The following is a 19,947-nucleotide window of genomic DNA, read 5'->3' as shown; positions in this document are numbered from 1 at the left end:
TTTATGTTGTATGATACCAATTCCATGCACAAAACACAACAAACAAATAAACGTTTGATTTCCGGAGTTATAAGGGGTTTAAAACATTAAACGGAGAAATAAGAGTTTGAATGCAAACTGTTTGATATAATTCCTTTCAGCAATTTGGTTTAGTTTTTTGGGACATTCAGGGGTACTCATTACAGTGGTATCAGAGCTATAAGTCCTGCCATCCTGTGGAGGTCTTATAGGGAATTTGGAACAGCCGGATAGAGGGAAAAGTGTTTGACGAAATGTCAAAACACTAAAATTAGAAATAAATTAAAAAACACAGGCTAAGCATTTATGTTTGAGCATGCGACAGGGGCCTTATAATTTTTGCGATACCAAAGCTAGACAAAATAGGATTTCAGACTTGCAAAGCAAACAGTCTAGTACATCCGTGCAGGTGGACATTGAATCCAACCATACAGACACAGAGGAGATATTCTTTGATCAGGACAACAATATGGGTGATCGAGATGACAGGAATACAGGATGAGGCGGAGGCAGGAATGCTGATCCAGATCAGGGGGAGGTAATGTTCAGACAGTTACTGGATACATTAGAGCAGGGGCAACGTATGCAGCAGGAGCAGAATATGCAGTAGGAACAGAATAGGCGAATGGACATGATGTTGCAGCTCATGGCTAGACAGATGGGTGTCAATATTAATCCAGGTGATGCCAACAACAGAAACAATAACAATGAGGGAAACAATAACAATGGGGGAAACAATAACCATGGAGGCCAAGCAACAACAATAGTCCTGAGAATAACATTAATGGTAATAATGGACATGGCAACAATGGGAATGACGCTGATAACTTTAGACACGTTGCACACCCAGCGAGGACTGCGAGCTCGAGACCTCTTCTACCCACTTTCCCACCCAGAGATCCGGTTCAACCAGTAAACGAACCGCAGATTACCGAGTTACAGGGTCAGTTCAGGAGGGACTGGGAGGCTAGTGGACCGGAGTTTCAGGCGGATATTTCCCTCAGAGATTATATGGACTTGAGGATGAGACACATGCCTAGAGCAGGAGGGAGGAATCAAAACTTTGAGCTGAGAAAGAAAGCTGGAAAACTTTCTTTACCTTATTATGATGCTTCAGGGAAGATGACTGCACGAGCTTGGGTGCAAAAGGTAGATACATACTTGCAGCTAAATCCTATGCCTGAGGAGGAGGCTATCAAGTATGCAGCTATGCACTTGGATGGCGTTGCACATGAATGGTGGCATCATGGCATAATCAGATTACATCCTATGAGGAATTCACCGAAACATTGATTGAGAGATTTGACACTAGGGATCCCGAGTTACATTTCAAGGAGCTAGCACAATTAAAACAGTCAGGTTCTGTGGATGCTTACATTGCCGAGTTTCAGTGCTTGTCTGTACTTGTTACTAATATCTCTCCTAGGAGATTGGTGGTGTTATTTTGTGATAGTCTTGCTGATCCAGTACGAGGTTGGGTGAAGGGACATGATCCACTCACCTTAGCTGAAGCAACTAAAAAGGCATGAGAATTAGCCCCTTCGATATACAAAGGAAAAAACCATTGAACAGATTCTTCCTACCGCAAGGACAAAGACAAAAAACCGTTTCAGAAAGAGTATAGCAAACCCAAAGAAGGATCAAAAGGACTAGACAATGAAACCTTGAATGAACTTCGAAAGAAGAAGCTGTGCTTCCATTGTAGAGAGCCTTGAGACATATCTCATAAATGTTCTCTCAAGGCTAAGGCAAATCAAATGGAGTATTTTTCAGCAGAAGAGTCAAAGTCAGAGGGGGAGGATCAACACTCCGATTCAGATGAGGGTAACACTATAGAGGAGAGCAGCATTCCTAAGGATGATAGATCGTTGGCACGCTTGACAGGGGCCCAAAAGGCAATCACATTTAAGGTTAGGGGTACTATCCAGGGACAGAAAGTGATATCTCTTATTAACACTGGGGCTACACATAACTTCATAGATGCACAGTTGGTAGCCAGGAGAGGGTTACAGACAGAGGAGCATGATGGGTTTAGAGTCATGGTGGCTAACGGTGATAAATTATTATGCACTCGGAAGATATCTAATCTTTGCACCAGGTTTGGAGATGGCTATGAGTTGGAGGATGAGTTCTATGTTGTGGACATGGGAGATTATGATGTCATCCTCGACATGACATGGATGGCTTCACTAGTTGAGTTCACACTCAATCTAGCGAAATTGGAGATGAGATTCCAGCATGAGGGCAGAACTGTGGTACTTAGAGGACTTTCAGATGGAGGTTGCAGAGTAGTGTCCTTGAGGAGAATGCAGAGACTTCTTCGTCATGATGACATAGAGTGGGCGGCAGAGTGCTACATTATGCCAACTTCACCAGAGCCACAAGAAAAGAGTCATCCACCAGATATCCAGAAGATACTTGATAGACACGCTAAAGTATTTAGCGATATTCCTCATGGGGTTCCTCCTGACAGAGGGATGGAACATGTTGTTGAGCTCGAGGAGGGAGCCAAACTAGTTATGATTATTCGCTATCGTCATCCTAAGAAACACAAGGATGAGATAGAGAAGGCGATTAAGCATTTGTTGGAGATGGGGCATATCAGGCCCAATAAGAGCTCTTTATCTTCAGCAGTAGTATTGGTAAAGAAGGATGGAACGATGCGCATGTGCATCGATTATAGGGCACTGAATAAGAAAACAATTAAAAACAGGTATCCCATTCCTAGGATTGATGAGCTGATTGATGAGTTGCATGGGGCATGCTTCTTCACCAAAATTGATTTGCGATCCGGATACCATTAGATCAGGATGAGAGCAAAGGACATTGAGAAAACAGCCTTCCGATGTCACTATGGCCACTTTGAGTTCATGGTTATGCCATTTGGTCTAACCAATGCACTTGCTACATTTCAGAGTTGTATGAACTAGGTATTCAAGAAGCAGCTGAGGAGATTTGTCTTGATCTTCTTTGATGACATCACTTACATCATCTGGAGGAGGTGTTATCTATTTTGGAGAGAGAGTCATTGTATGCGAAGGAATCTAAATGTGAGTTTGGCATGATTGAGCTCCTTTCCCTTAGGCATATCATTAGTGCAGATGGCGTTCGGGTTGATCCCGAAAAGATTAGAGCGATTGTAGAGTGGCCTACTCCCACAAACCTTACACAGCTTAAGGGATTATTTGGTTTATGTAGTTTTTATAGGAGGTTTGTTAACGGATTCTCACAGATTGCTACACCCTTGACAAATCTTACCAGGAAAGGAGCCTTCGTGTGGATAGGGGCAGCACAGAGGTGTTTTGAGCATTTCAAGTAGGTAATGTCTTCATGTCCAGTTCTAGCTCTACCGGATTTCACGAAGCCTTTTGAGCTTCATTGTGATGCATCAGGTGATGGGATTGGAGCAGTATTGATGCAGGAGAAGCATCCCATTGCATTTAATAGTAGGAAGCTCCGGGGAGTTGAGAAGAGTTATTCTGTCTATGACCGGGAGATGTTGGCCATAATGCATGCATTGGCCAAATCTCGATCATATTTGGTAGGTTGACGTTTTGTGATCAAGACTGATCACAACAGTATTAAATACTTCATGAGCCAACGTGATCTCAATGATCGGCAACAAAAATGGGTGACCAAATTGCAGGCTTATGACTTTGACATAGAGTTTGTCAAAGGTAAGAAAAATGTGGTAGTTGATGCCTTATCTCGGAGACCTCACTTATGTGCTCTAGCAGAGATTTCAGGAGATTGGAGAGATCGAATTATAGCAGAGTATGTCGGAGATGCGTGGGCTTCTGGATTGATTTCAGGTACCATACAGGATGATCGCTATGAGGTGATAGACGGATTGATCAGAGTTCAGGACAGGCTTTATTTGATTCCGTCATCACATTTGAGAGAGGCGATACTGAAGGCATTTCATGATGCACCCAAAGCTGGACATCCGGGGGTCTACAAGACCTACAGGCAGATCCGGGAGCAGTTTTCATGGAAAGGGCTCAAGGATGATGTTCAGAGGTATGTCAGGGAGTGTGTGGTTTGTCAACAGAATAAGGGAGAGCATACATTTCCTGTAGGTTTATTACAACTCTTGGCCATTCTTGATAGGAAATGGGAAAGTATTTCAATGGACTTCATCACTGGTTTACTACGAGTGCAGGGAAGGGATTGCATCTATGTGGTGGTGGACCACTTGACGAAGTTTGCTCACTTCTTTGCTATTTCGTCCACTTCCACAGCAGCATAGGTGGCAGATCTTTTCTTTAGAGAGATATTCAGGTTACATGGGCTGCCCAGATTCATTATCAGCGACCGGGATAGTAAGTTTATGAGTGTTTTTTGGCAAGAGTTGTTTAGGTTGTGTGGTACAGATCTTACACCTAGCACTAGTTATCATCCGCAAACAGATTGGCAAACAGAGATTGTGAATAAATGGGTGGAAGGATATTTGAGGAACTATGTAACTGCACAACAAAAGGCTTGGATTAGATGGTTGCATATGGGAGAGTATTGTTATAACACCACTTATCATATGTCCATCAAGATGACTCCTTTCATGACACTCTATGGTTATGAAGCACCTAGCTTCATGGATTTAGTTTTGGTGGACAGTAGAGTGCCCAAAGCCAAAAACTTATTGCAGGATTGTCAGGACATCTTGAAAGTGCTCAAAGAGAATATACAACAGGCCCAGAATCAACAGAAATTGTGTGTTGATCAGCACCGAATAGAGCGTAGCTTCGAGGTAGGGGATATGGTTTACTTGAGGCTACAACCATATAGACAGTCATCGCTCAAGAAGAGTGGAGCTGAAAAGTTGAAACCTAGATTTTATGGTCCCTACAGGGTGATTCGCAAAGTGGGCAAAGTCGCCTATGAGCTTGAGTTTTCAGAGGGCAATCAAGTGCACAATGTGTTCCATGTGTCTAGGCTTAAGAAAGCCATTGGTCAGAGTGTAGTGCCTTCTGCAGATTTACCCCCTTTGGATGAGGAGGGGAAGCTTGTGTTAGTACTTGAGGCTATTCTGGACACCAGAGAGAGGAAGCTTAGAAGCAGGATAGTGAAGGAGTATTTGGTCAGATATTAAAGTAACGTCTAATTTAATTGTAAAATATTAAAGTGTTACTTTAATATTTATTTTATGGGGATGTGTACCCAAGGGAGACATAAGGGGTATTTTAATATATGTTTTATATATTACACATCTTTTATCTCACATTGCCCATATGAGTTGAGTGGACCCTTGGAAATAGAATAAAAGGAAGCATTTGTGGCTTCATTAGACAGGATGAATATGAGAAGAAATTGGCGTGTGAGTTGCAGCTCCGTTCTTAGCATTTGAGGACATTTATCCTCTCTTGTAACATTCTAGACGTCATTCCCTTGGGGTTTGGCCTTTGGAATTCTTTGTTATCGGCTTCATTATCAGGTAGTTTAGTTGCATTTCCAGCTACAGGCAGATTTGGTATTTTGCTCATATCTTCTTCACTACTTGTCCGATGCTTATGCCGCTTTTAGGGAATGATATTACGGAGGTAGTGGACTGATTGAAGGACAAAAAACTGTAGCAGCACTGTTCATGCGGCACTATTCACGCAACACTATTCACGCGGCACTATTCATGCGACACTATTCATGCGCCACTATTCACGTGGCACTGTAGTAGCAAGTTCGAAAGCATGGGCTGGAGTATTATGTTAATAATGCTGGAGTAATTAGTGAGTTGATAAATCTGCTATGTATTTGGTTTTATGAATTCTGAAAATAACATTTTATTGACAGCAGTTCATTTCCACTTTGCATATTATTGTAGTTTCTTTCTTATTTATGTTGTATGATACCAATTCCATGCACAAAACACAACAAACAAATAAACGTTTGATTTCCAGAGTTATAAGGGGTTTAAAACATTAAACAGAGAAATAAGAGGTTGAATGCAAACTGTTTGACATAATTCCTTTCAGCAATTTGGTTTAGTTTTTTGGGACATTCAGGGGTGCCCATTACAAAAAGTGAAGTTCCTCGAATTCTTAGAAGAATCAACTGGCCTCACTAACTTTCAAAATTCCAAAATTCCAGAGCTAGTTGCTGTGGATGGAACACTGAAGAGGACGTCAGAAAAGCTCCAATTCAAAGTCACCATGTTAGAGAATCTGATAGAGGACCACGAATGCTGGGTGGTAAGAGCTGATAATGTCTACATCCCAGGTGTGAGAGAGATAAGGATGGTGCTTGATGCATAGAGCATGCACAAGGCCGTTTTTGCGAAGAAGAATTGAAGCATTACAATGCTTCTCATGAATGATCCTTCAGTCAGAATTTTGCCAAGTTTCTCTCTATCCGCTTCCTTTGTTTATTGTAGCCAAATATGGCAATTCTCCTTGCACACATTCATTTTGTAATGAATGACTGAGAGTAAATCCTATTTTGAACTACCCCATTCAAATGCTTTGAAATATAATAATGCAATGTAACTGGCCAAATCCAAAAGGGCCTATATATGCAACTATCAAAATGAAACAGAGGATTGACAAACTTTCGAGGGGAAATGAGTTGTGTAGTTCCAGCTACCTTGTTTTCTTTGGAGGTTTTGTCGGTCATTACATTTTAAGTTAATTTTTCTTGGAATTGAAAGACAATTCTGTGTGAAACTGTTGATTTCTTGCTGAATTCCTTTTTGGTGAAATATTAGGAGTAAGAGTAATTGTGTTTCGCTCTCTCATATGCATTTTTGTTTCTTTTCATCGACTGAATTCAATAGTAGCAGCAATAGCAATAGGAGTAAGAGTGGATTAGGTATTAAAGTTAAATAGAATCAATAAGTTGAAAGATAACATATTAGAGTGATTCCATTAGGTGTTGTGGGCTGTCCAAATCCTTCATTTGCCTGGGTTGCTTGTGGTCATGGGCATCTTGTTTAGCCTTTATTGCTCTCTAGCCCCCCCTCCCCCTCTGAAACCCTTTATCTACTAAAATAATCATTCATTGCAAATCTTTGCAAGATAAGGGAATTGTACCTTTCAATTCAAAGGGTAGTGATAGAACACGTACATTAACTCATTTGTTTGTAACATCCTTTTGTCACTCCAAATATTGGGAATTTTTAAAGAGTCAAGGTATAAATGAAATTAGGAGGACAAATTGACCAACAAGGTTACATACACATTGTTAATGTGACTTTGTTAGAGGATTTTCACCAAAGATCATCTAGACCTTGTTCATTCTTTGAAATATCTTAAAAACGGCCTGCTCTAAGGGACTTACAAAATACTCAAAAGAATGTTACAATATAGGATTTTAAAAGATTGTTAGGTCCACTCGGTTAAGAGATTTCTTTGCTACAATGATTGGAGATCTACAATGAAATGATATCTTAGGTTTATCTCTACCTTGCTTGTTTAGATCTTTGTTTTGCTCAATCTCTTTCTGATCCCTCTTTGGCTGATTCACACACTCCACACATCAACTTAGCACTTGTCTTGCTTGATCTTCACAATGCAGCTCTACTTTGTTATCCTTAACTTCTTCAACATAATTGCTAACTTGATCAGCAATAATCAGAAACAATAAACATTGTGTTCAAACTTTAAATAGAAAACTTTTCCTGCACTAGAATCTTCTAGGTTTTGTTGCTTATTCACAATCGTTAGATCTCCATTAGGTTCATGTTCATTGAATCTAGACGCTTGGGAAATGAACATCCACCTTGAACTTTGTGCTCCATTTCCAATTGTTAAATTTCCTTCATTAGATCTTCTTTGAATTTCTCCAACCTGTTGATCTCATAACAAACTTCATCCTTATCTTCGAAACTTTTCTCGAACAATCTTTATTTTCATCAAATGTTGGCCTTAGATTAAATCTTTTCTCAAACTGTTTTCCTTTTCATGCTCGGTTAACACTACATCTTGCTCAATCAACACTAGACTCTTTTAACATTGGAATTACTCGATTGACACTACACTTTCTTCTTTTTTTCATTAGGTGCTTGGTGACAACTGTAGTCGCTCTGTTAATACTGTGTTTGTTCATTCATCGACCAAACTGTCTTGCTTATACATGATCTCAACACTTAATCAAATCATTTAAAAAAATCAAACCAACATTATACTGTTAGAATCTAGCTCATTCAAGTGCCTACTGAATACCATACGCTCATCAACTCTAACATCATCATACTTTCTTCAAATCCTCTTCATCAATCAAATGATATGGCACTCTATTGAATTAGCATAATGTCTAACCAACTAAGGCTTGACACCAATGACAACATAATAATTGAAATGACTCTTTCACATACATTATCAACATTACCAGTTGGGGCTAATAGTTGAAAGTGCCTTCCTTAATGGTGAGTTGGAGGAAGAAGTCTACATATTGCAGCCTTGTTGCCAAGTTTTAGTCCTACCCTTGTAAAACTTAAAGTCTTTGGTGTGAAAGTGAGTTTGTGTGCAAGAGTGATGTCTAAGTATCTTTTAGGTTGGTTACTTCTCATCCTTCCCGAGTGTTTTACTTTCTTTGTTTTCCCAGGTCCCCCTTGCATTACCTTTACCCAATCATTCTAAGTGGGTTTCTTGTTTTTCCAATGCTTTTAGGGTTTAGGTGATCTTAGTGTTGTTGGGAGTTGTTTGGGCGTCTTCCCGATGAGAAGTAAGTTCTTCCGCATTTCATTTCTTGCTATCTTGCCCTAGCATTCCATGTCCCACGGATTCCAAGCTTTTAATTATAAGAACATGTAATACAAGACAACAATAAAACTAGAGACTTCTCCACAAGATAACAGTTCGTTATTTCCAAGATAATATTCAAGATGTCGAACATATAACCATGAATTACAAACTGATGAGATGAAACCAGCAACTCATAATTCCTTAAACAACAATATTGCCTTATACAACAACAATATAACGACCAACAACTAAAACGTGATTGTATTATACAACAACAATACAATAACCAGTACACAGAAACCAATCCTAAAATACATATTTGACAGTCGGATTGGAATGATAGGATAAGAACCTGTAGGTGCAAATGAAACACTTGAAGTGATTTTTTCCGGACAATGGGTTTGCGTCCACTGTCTGCTAGCACAAGGGGCTACGTCCTCCAACTAGCTGAAAGCAGAAGCTCTCGGAGACTCACAAGAGAGGAGACTGAACTGAATAATAAAATCAAGCATACCAACAATTAGCCTCTTTCTCCTTTTGATACATAAACCAAGACTCTGTGGCTCCTCTCTGGTTACGTCTTATTCCCTTGTGGCTCTTCAACTTCCCTAAGGCATTTCGTCTTGTTCCTCTTCGCCCCTTTGTCCTTAATATAACATTAAATCGACCCCCTTTTTAATATTTTGAGCCTAAGTCTCAGAGTCAATTTAATATTACATGAAATAAGACTTCAATATTTCTAATGTTCGAAAAGGGAACATTAGGGTGGGAGAGTATCTCCATGGATTTTATTACAGGGTTGCCGAGGGTCCAGGGTAGGGACTGCAGTTTTTTGGTGGTAGACAGATTGACTAAGTTCTTGCACTTCTTTGCTATTGCAATGGACTGATCAGCTTCTCAGGTGGCAGAGTTGTTCTTTCGAGAGGTTTTTTGTCTTCATGGATTACCCAAGACTATCGTGAGTGATAGAGAGAACAGGTTTCTCAGCACCTTTTGGTAGGAGGTTCTTAGATTAGCAGGTACCAAGTTGACACCCAGTACTAGCTATCACCCGTAGACGGGTGGTCAGATTGAAATAGTGAATAAATGGGTGGAAGGGTATTTGAGAAACTACATTGCAGGTCAGCAAAGAGCTTGGGTTAAATGGTTGTATTTGGTGGAGTATTGTTGTAACTCCACATATCATATGTCCATTTAGATGACTCATTTCTGCACTTTTTATGGCTACGAGCCCCTCTCTTTCATTGATTTGGCCTTACATGACAGCAGGGCTCCCTTAGCCAAAGATTGGATTCTGGATCAACAATATATTCTCAAATCTCTTAGAGATAATGTTCAGCAGGCGTAGAATCAACATAAGTTATATGCTGATCGACATCGTATTGAGCGGAGCTTCGAGATAGGTGACATGGTTTATCTTCGTCTCCGGCCATATAGATAGAGCTCCTTGAAGAAAAGTGGGTTAGAAAAGCTTAAGCCCAGATTTTATGGACCTTATTGCATCAGCAAGAGGGTTGGTGAGGTTGGTTATGTGTTGGATTTACTTGGTGACAATCGAATGCACGACGTGTTTCATGTCTCATTTCTCAAGAAGGCAATTGGTCAGCAGGTTGTACGGTCAGAGGGCTTACCTCCTCTTGACGAGAAGGGTAGACTTGTTTTGGAGCCGACAGAGGTGATTGAGCTCAGGGAAAGGAAACTGCGAAACAGATCTGTTAGAGAATATCTAGTCTGTTGGAAGGATTTATCGTATGAAGATGCCACTTGGGAAGGTGAGTCTATTTTACAACATCCGGCATTGGGATTGCTTGAGGGAAAGCAATCCGGTGAAGGAAGGACTGTCATGTCCCTTCTTTCGTGCTAGTTCTTTTGGCGCCTGGTTAATCTATCTCCACATCCGGATAGATTAATGACATTACCAATAAGGATGCCTTCCAGTGGCAAGGGAAGATTTGTCTTAAGTTCATCATTTAATGTATTAATGTACTTTAATAAAGTTACTTTATGTTTTAAAAATCATTCACTTTATAAAGTGACTTAAGTGACTAGAAGACAAAATTGGTGTTTTATCCCACATCTCTTATTCCAACACTTTTTCCTCACTTCAAGGTTAGAAATATGAGACTCCGTCTTGGGAAAGAAGACAACAAATATATTGTTGTTTAATAAATCTGAACGGTTGCTTAGAGGTGATTGGATTTTGCTAGGGACGAAACCCCCTTAAGGAAAAAGAGGAGTCTAGACGCAAACCTAGCCTCTTACTATTTGCACTTCAGAGTTATGATTCCAGAACTGGTTCATTACATCTTTCAGTATTGAGAGTTTAGTGACAAGAAGAAGTTGGTATTTGGAAACCCTCCAAGATAGCACATACAGGGGAACCATCTGGAATACATAAATCACTGTGGGCATCAGAGGGAGAACAATGGAAAACAACTGCCATCAGTGAGCAAGTCCAAGTTGGCAAATCTGCATTAGTACAAATAACGGGACGTGAGACTAGAGGTTGTTTCGGCCATGTTCAATCCTCCTTAACAATATTCTCTTTATCATGGGACATTTCATCACAGCAGTTAGCAGAACTGCAGACGTTTGAAATCTGGAAGTCACGTAGGAGGAATCGAGCACAGTCAACCTCACGCAGGGAACACCACGATAGACAGATATGGGTTGACATCAGTTGCCACGGGTCTGTCATTCCTCTGTTCCTTCCGCATTTTGTTTGCATGTGGGTTAATCTGTACTGGAATTCTGTTATCAGCTTAGAAATGTTAGTCTAATGTCATGAATGAAGTGTTAGCACCATTTTCTGTGATCAAGTTTCTGATTCTGTGATTACTTAGTTTTCGGTAATAGCGGTTGTTATATCCATTTCATAGCATTATTTCTGCAGAAGCAATATAGTAATGAAACATTATTAACATTTGCTAAAAGGATTGGTTTGAGTGGCAATTGTTTGACAAAATACCTATAGACCAGACTTGATCTATTTGATCGGAACTAGCAGAGATTATTATAATATAAGAGTAATCCAATGAGTAATAATTCATAATATGATATAGATCCATTGGTAAAAATTACAAATAAAAATATAATAAATAATAACAATATCAATTTGGATAAGGATAATGTTAGCACCAAGTAGTAACAATTTTTTAATGATAACAATACTAATGTTAGTAGTTTGAAGGATAATGCTATCAAAACTTTATAAGAAAATTCTAATAAAAACATTTAATAGGCGACATAGTAAGTCGTGTCCCATTGCAAAAAGACACTCAAGCATGACACATATAAATGCTAAGTAAGCACAGGCGGAAGTTGTGGGCAGAAAAAGAGAGGAGAGAACTGATAACACGTAGACATCGAGGAAGGGCTCCCTTCAAATATGGTACGATGGTGTACAAATCACAGAGTCTCAAGAAGTGAGTGAAAGACTAAATGCAGCAGGACTTTGCAAATAACTGTTACCGGCCAACGTGGACATTGACGTATGTACTTCTTCTACTCAAACCGTGAGCCAATACAGAGGTAGTGAGGGGAGATTGGAAGTTCGATAGGGCCCACATCAAACACAAGTAAGTAGGCATGCATTTGGAGGCACGCAATCAATTGGGACAACTTGGTGTTCTGGTTAGATTGATCATTAAAGGAGGGTATTAGAATATTATTATTACTTTAATGGTATATTATGTATTGTAGATAAGATTGTTTCTTTCTTAAGTTTCTTATTGGGAACTTTCTATTTTTCTGTCCTTGTAAATTCTTTATAATGATATCTCGATCTTTTTAATAGATAAACTTTTTAACCAATTACCTAGCGTAATAGATGGCAACTGTATTGATATTGGATTTTCAGAGATGACAAATAGTTCAAGTTAGAGAAGCAAGAACTTGTCATCATTGCCAAAATGTGCACCCTTTTCAATGCATCAACATACCCAGAAACCAATTTTCTCAGTCAGTCTTATTGGCGCATAGTAGACCTAAATTATGAGAAAGACCACACGAACATTGACACTCCATGTAACAAAGTTTCATGTGCTAAATCAGCTAGTTCTAGGGTGTAATAACTTATTGTAGATATTTCATGCAACAGCAGCATGGTTGAATTTATTTTCAGTCATAATTCACTGGAATCATGTGATCATATTTTAGTACAGTAGCAAGGTATACACACATTTGGAATCAATTGGCAACAGGAGGCCAACTCAGACTTTGAGCTAGCATATTGTATTAGAGAGGTAGGCTCAGATACAATGAACCCATTAACCATATTTTATATGTAATTTCAGTTGTAGTTGGCAGATTGGACTCCTACCATGGTTCGGCACTTTGTTGACTCTTATGCAGTTAGTTTTTATGACGACAACATTGCACCATAGGTTTATGCTGTAAAAGCATCTTCAGTATCAGCATATTTTTCATATAAATGCATCTTCACTGTGCATACCATATGTAGTTTTGCTACTTTTTGGTTCATTGACATGCATTCACTATGTGCATGCTTATATGTATTCTTCAGGATTGTTCTACTATGTTAAACTCAGACTTTGAGCTAGCATATTGTATTAGAGAGGTAGGCTCAGATACAATGAACCCATTAACCATATTTTATATGTAATTTCAGTTGTAGTTGGCAGATTGGACTCCTACCATGGTTCGGCACTGTGTTGACTCTTATGCAGTTAGTTTTTATGACGACAACATTGCACCATAGGTTTATGCTGTAAAAGCATCTTCAGTATCAGCATATTTTTCATATAAATGCATCTTCACTGTGCATACCATATGTAGTTTTGCTACTTTTTGGTTCATTGACATGCATTCACTATGTGCATGCTTATATGTATTCTTCAGGATTGTTCTACTATGTTAATTTACCAAAAAAAAAACAGCTTCTTGATTTCCCTACACATCTCTCAGCTACCCTGTTTTCTCTATAAAGAACTACTGCTTTTTATACTTGCCATGATTTCTTGGAGTAATCCTTGTGGATCTGTTTTTCTTTTGGGCTACCTATTTCTCATTTTGGGGCTTATGTATTTTTTCCAAATTTCTGGAAAAAAGTTACTAAAAACATCAAGCGATTCTTATCATAGAACTTAAAGGAGCATGAACTGTGTCAACTGCAAAGGGAAACCATCAATCTCTGTATTCCAGATGCTTGGCAAGTGTATGGTCACTTTCCATTGTGCACAATCCATATCTGCATTGAGGGTTCAAGCAGCAGCTATCTGCCAATTCTGCCATAAGATGAATATCATAACTAAAGTTGTCTTCATGGGAATCTGTCTTTTCACCTTGTCATCTGTGCTGTTGTGGGCACGCTTGCTTGGGATGTGGGGAGATTTCAGCATTCTCTCTCTACGCCTCCCTTTTCTACATCTTTCTCATGTCCCTTGGATATTTCATAACATATTTCTCATGTTTTTGTTTAGATCTGCCAGGGAAATCTAGACATTCCTGTACGAATAGTTAAACAAAGCATTAAAAAACAGATTTTTAAATATACATAAAGGGGATATTCAAGCACTTAGTTTTCACAAGCATTAATAATAGAAAAATCTGATGAATTCATATATATAATTTTGTATTGATATTTTTTACACAAAAACTCTCGTCCCCCCTTATCATTTCGTCCACCTGCCCGTGCCTGTAATAGTTGGTTGGCTTAGTTTCAAGAAGAACAAAGAGTCTAACTGGTTGGTTGAGATGTGAGACCATGAATGCCCATCAGTAATTTCCCTCAAATTGGAAGTGATTGGTGTAATAATTGGTTATTCTTTTTGTAACTCATCTCTAAATGTGCATAGGGCAAAGAGCAAGAAGAAAATTACTGAAGGAAATTGTCCAATAGCCACAGTTGATGTCTCCATAAGTTCATGTTTGATTCAACCGGATGGTAAGCAATCCATACGAAAAGTCAAAAGAGTTTCTAGTAAATTGGAATTGAGCTACACACATAGAAACTTTTAATAAAATGTAGAGTCAACAAAGGTAGGATAACAAGGACTACTGTGACTATACCTAATTTCTTGCTATATTGTGATGATTGAAATGGATTGGATTAGCAGTTATGTGGTTGTTGGGATAATTCCAAGAATCGAGATGTTAGAAGCACAAGACGTCAAATGGAAAAGAGGATAACCCAAGCTACTTGACCTATTAGATTATATGCTAAAAAATATGAAGAGAATTACGTAATCACATGAGTGTACACATGCATATTACTCACCAAGCCCCAGTTGCACCAAGCCCCAGTTGTCTCTTGGAAACTTGTTGAAATACTGTTGAATTGGTAACTGAATTTGGTTATGGTGTAAGACAGAATTGTCTATGCAACTAGATCTACCTTTTCATAAATTACATGCTGAACACAAGAGGCTGATTCCACCACTTTATCAGAATACAGGTAAAATTGTTGAGTGGAATGAAAACTTCAATGAAATATCACATGTCAAGCTGCAGTTGGCCATATTGCAAGCTCTGATACCGATTGATGTGTGGTCCCAACTATACGGAGAAATCAATGTGTAAAAAGGGATGCAAGAAACAAGCATATGCATAGGAGGTGTAAAAGGGATTGTGCCACTTGTACAATCTTTGTACTCTTCTTCTAGATATGTCAATATATTAATTGCTGAAATTGTGTAAATGGAAGACACCATGGTAACCATGCACATATAATTCACAATACATCTCCAGCCAAGATCTTTTTCAGGATAGTTTGGAAGACACCATGGTAGCCAAGATATTTTGGTCAATTTATTCAACACTTAATGCAGTGATGATTTTAGAATGCAATTTTCCATTTTTGATAGCGATCAAATGATACCGACAAAATTTGGATATCTATTGTTATTAACATTTGTATCTTTTTCAGCATTCAGTTTCAAGATATTTATAACAGAACTGAATTTTGTGAATAGGCATTATCATTGATTGTTCTAAGATTAAGTTTTTATTGTAGCTACATATATCAGGGAAAGCCAATGCCATCTTTTGGTTCCTAATCAATTTTATTTGAATTCAAGGCCTGTGGTTGCCAGCAGATCAAAGGTCACCTCCAACAGTTCTTCCACCGCATTTAGAGTTTGGTGTAGCACCAGGAGATGGTGAGAGGAGTTTTCTAGAGACTATTGGTATTTTGAATACAATCTTACCTGATGATGACTTGTTTCTGCCCTTTAAATTGTAATTAAAGTGGCAAGTAATTTTATCATTTATAGTTATTGCATAATTATTTCCTTCATAATCTCTTGTAGTTGTATCCAAGCTCAGACATAATAGATTTTACGTTGCAGGGACATTGTATCCAAGAAACCCTCCATCATCCTTGCCATCAAGTGGAGTTACAAATATTGGAGGTTCACAATCAGTATGTATTGGACAGCCATCTAGTTTTTTCACTATAATCATTGCATTTATATATGTTCTTAGTAATACGACTTAGCTTTTTTCTAGGAAACTGGTTAAGAATATTATATGGTTTCATTTCTATCATGTGTACATTGCAAGAACTCCAAGGATATGTAAACGTGTCAAATTATTTTGGTGCATAGAATGGCAAATCCATAGAAGCTATAACATTGAACCTTTTGAGCATCGAACTTTCATCAATGAAATTGTGGGTGGCCCTAGTACCAATGAGCAATGTTATCCTCTATGTGGACAACACTCCTTGGACCTTGAATGAATGATATTGCAATGCTCCTAAAAGGGATAATTCTTGATCTCCTTTAGGTGATCCTTCCAAAGTGATGCTTCATGTTTACCGCATAGGTTAATTAAGAATTGCACACAGATAAAGAACACGAACACGAACAACAGAACTCTCCTTATTATTATTCGCATATGCCAGAACATTACATTATGCTTCGATGATATCTGATTACAATGCTTCCCGAAGGGGTTATAAATACTTTCCGAGGAACCTTCCCGAAGGTATCCGTCGGCCAGATACATTATGTTCGCTACATAACTATTTACCCGTCGGCTACATAACAAGAACTTTCCTGAAGGTACCCTCGGCTGATACAAAAATGTTTCTGAAGGGTCCTGTCGGCTGATACACAATTTCTACCGACGACATCATCCCCCCCAAAAAGAAAAGTCATCTCCTGACGACTAGCAAAATTAGGAGACAACCCACAAACAATAAAAGAAATACTAGAGAGAAGGAGGTGTTCCAGAAGAGTGCTGTTGACAATGTAACTCATACCCTCCTTCAGTAGGAGTGTAGCATCCATAGCCTGTCTCTTGGCCAATTGCAACTCATGCTTTGGCCCATCTTTATCCCGGATAGCCGCGTCCTTCTCCTGTACCATTGCTGCCATATCCTTCAATAGTGTTGCCCGCTCTGCTGCCCATGCTGCCTGTTTGTCGGCCAAATCAGTGGCTAACTTTTCTCTTGCCTCTTTTTCAACCGCTAGAGATCTCTGAGCTGCAACACTGTCTGCTGCCCTATCCGCCTCCGCGCGCTGCGGAGCATAGTAAACCTCTTTGTACAGTCCCACGATCTCATGTGCCAGCTTCATCATTGGAGTGTCACTTGGTCCCAACTCTGGCTCAGTGGCCCAATCTGCCAACATCTCTGGTGTCTCAACTGTTGGCCAACCTCTATCCACAAAACAAGTTTGAAATCGCTTAGGACAAATCCCACGAATATACGCTCGGATCAAATGCCACTCCCTTCGCCGAGTGAGAGCCTAAATTGCCACATCATGCCCCTTCTTCAATGCAAACTTCATAGGTTTGAGGTAGTCCCTGCACCTGTCCTCATCCGACCCGTAATCCTCCTTGGCAAAGTCTTCCAATGACCATTCTGCATCACTATTGCCCTCCTCATCAGTGGGAGCCATGCCCACATCCGACGCCGCCTCCTCTGCTGTCGGCGCAATCACGACATGTGGCATTCCCTCCTCTTGAGACTGAGGCTCTGGTACAGGTGCTACTCCGGAATAGCCGGGGGACTGAATGGACGGGCCATGCCTGTTAGGAACGAGTCGAAATTGTTGCCTTAGAAAAACACTGGCTCTATCCATGACCTCTGGTTGTTCGGGCTGTGCTGGGTCCGTACACTACTGCATTCCTCCGTCTGGTACGTTCTCTACTGGAAGTTCCTAAGCTTCTGCTGACTGTGCTACAGTAACAACTGCTGTTGGTTAACTTATGGCAGGCGCCACGGGTGCTGCTACTGGAAGTGCTTCAGCAGGGGCTGAAAAAGTCTCTCGGGTGACGGATGTTGTTAGGTGGGCAAAGCCTACTGCAAATCCAACTCCCGGCCGGACAGGAGAAGGCCGTACCCTGTGTTGCCATGGTGCGGCTAGTTTGATTGCTTGGTGGGATCCTCCAGTCATCAATATCGGTCGCCGAGTCTGTCCAAACCTAGGAATGTGAGCCATGTGTAGACCTTGTGGCACCAACTCGAAAGTCACAAGAACTGTAGCACGCGGATATAGCAAGGGCGTAGCCGTGACAATCTGGACCTCCTCGTCATCCTCACCTTCCCCTTCTTCGTCCACACTGTCTTGCTCAGAAGATGTCTCCTGTCGGTTGCTGTTAGTATCACCTGCCATGTCAATCCGTGGCCTCTTTTGGCCTGCTGAACCCTTCTGCCCATTGGTTGTGTCCAAGTGCTTCCACCGCATGATAGGAGGTTCTCCCGGAGCCAGTGGTCCAGGCTTTGCCTCTAACTCATCCGTTGGAATCATCCGTGCTGCTGCATCAAGGAAGAGACCAATGGTGTAATGGGGCATATAGGTGGTCTTGTGCTGAAGAGTCATAAACTCATGCATTCGTTCAGCCAACACAAACGCCCAATCATACACTTTCCCAGTCATTATTCCGTTCATCATGGATACCTGCTGAAATGTGATATCCGATGCCCTAGAGGATCCCGTGAGCCTGCTCTTGACCAAGTCCATCAGAGACCGCCATGGCCCCTCCTGAATGTCGGTTTTCTTTAAACCCCTTCCCTTCGATGTCTCAGCTAATGCCGCCTGCTCTGCTTCAGTCAAATCTCCACATACTAATCTGATTAAAAATAGCTTCCCATCATTTGGAATTTTCTTCGGCTGAACCTTTTTGCCCTGCTGCCTTGGAATGCCAAAAACACGTGTGAAATCGGCTGCCTTGAATGATACCATTAAGTTCCTTCCCAGAAACTGAAATGTGCTCCTCTGAGAAGCTTTTCCATATGTCTCAATCATGGTACGCAGATACCCTTCATAATCTCGAGTGCAAAAAATAGGCATCTGAATGGCCCATTTAACCTGTGCTCTTCTGATGCTTGCTTTAATTAGATGATCATCAGGGGTTTCTTGCCACCATTTCCGGCAATCTATTCCATTCAACCCTTCAAATTGTATAGTCTGTGGCGTGACTTTAGCTGCTGCAGATGCTGTAGTCTTACGCTTCTCCTTACTGCTGCTCGAGCCTTTTGCCATGCTCCTGCCTTCCACAATTTTAGACTGTGCTAATTGTTTTTTCCATTGTCGTTTACCTACAGACTCCATTAGTTATATCTTTGTCTTTTCCTAATGGTCTTCCAAATCTGTACGGTGGAGAATTCTTCTAAACACGTACGGTGATTTGCAACTTTTGGAATAAAAATCCGTACTTTGAAAAAGTTAGAAGGAAAATCAAATAACAAAGCCGTACCACCAGAAGACCACAATTCCGTACAACAGTTTCCCTCCCCAAATCCGTACGGTGGTAATTTCAATACCCTTCACTGATTAGCCGTACAGGGACCATGGTATGCTGAATCCGACTAGAAGTGATATACTGCAAAAACCGCCTTGCTTACTGTTGAATTCCGTACTTCAACCTTTAGAACCTTGCATTCAATAATCTGTACAAAGAAATCCATACCCTGCTCTTCACAAGGAATCCGTACACTTGAAATGCTGGAAATCTTCTGTATGGGTGATGATTTAACAAGCCGTCCAGTGCCCTACAGAGGTGCATATGGTAACTTGACCCTTGTGTGATGAAATCCGTATGGCTTCAAACTTGACATTGTCTGTTGATTGCATATGGAGCTGCCACGCGCACGGGTTTTGATGAAACAATTCTGAGGGCGTCTTCCTTGTTTAAATATTCTGAGAAAGCCGTACTGCCATATCCACCAAGTCTGGCAAAATCCATACGATGGAAATCAACAAATTTTTGGCTTCAATTTCTGTACGCTAGCCTTCTCTATTAAAATCTGTACGGTGGTCAATATGCAGCTCTTTACAAACCGTACACC

General features: G+C 40.2%; 1 protein-coding gene across 2 annotated transcripts in view; it reads left to right on the top strand.

Annotated features, from left to right (window-relative positions):
• Nucleotides 1-19,947, top strand: part of MED8 (mediator subunit 8) — a 280,806-nt gene that overhangs the window by 91,623 nt on the left and 169,236 nt on the right. The window contains exons 5-6 of one of the 2 annotated variants that reach the window (XM_089821342.1): nucleotides 15,728-15,808; nucleotides 15,998-16,071. In XM_089821342.1, the coding sequence (XP_089677468.1) occupies nucleotides 15,728-15,808; nucleotides 15,998-16,071 (155 nt within the window). Of the gene's footprint in view, nucleotides 1-15,727; nucleotides 15,836-15,997; nucleotides 16,072-19,947 lie in introns of both variants that reach the window. The other variant, XM_089821341.1, reaches the window with a different exon arrangement.

This window comes from Cupressus sempervirens, chromosome 3 (assembly GCF_028749045.1).
Source record: "Cupressus sempervirens isolate cs-2001-9-10 chromosome 3, ASM2874904v1, whole genome shotgun sequence".
NCBI classification, from domain to species: domain Eukaryota; kingdom Viridiplantae; phylum Streptophyta; class Pinopsida; order Cupressales; family Cupressaceae; genus Cupressus; species Cupressus sempervirens.
Note: the sequence above shows the minus strand (reverse complement) of the source record. Positions and strands in the feature narration are given on the sequence as shown.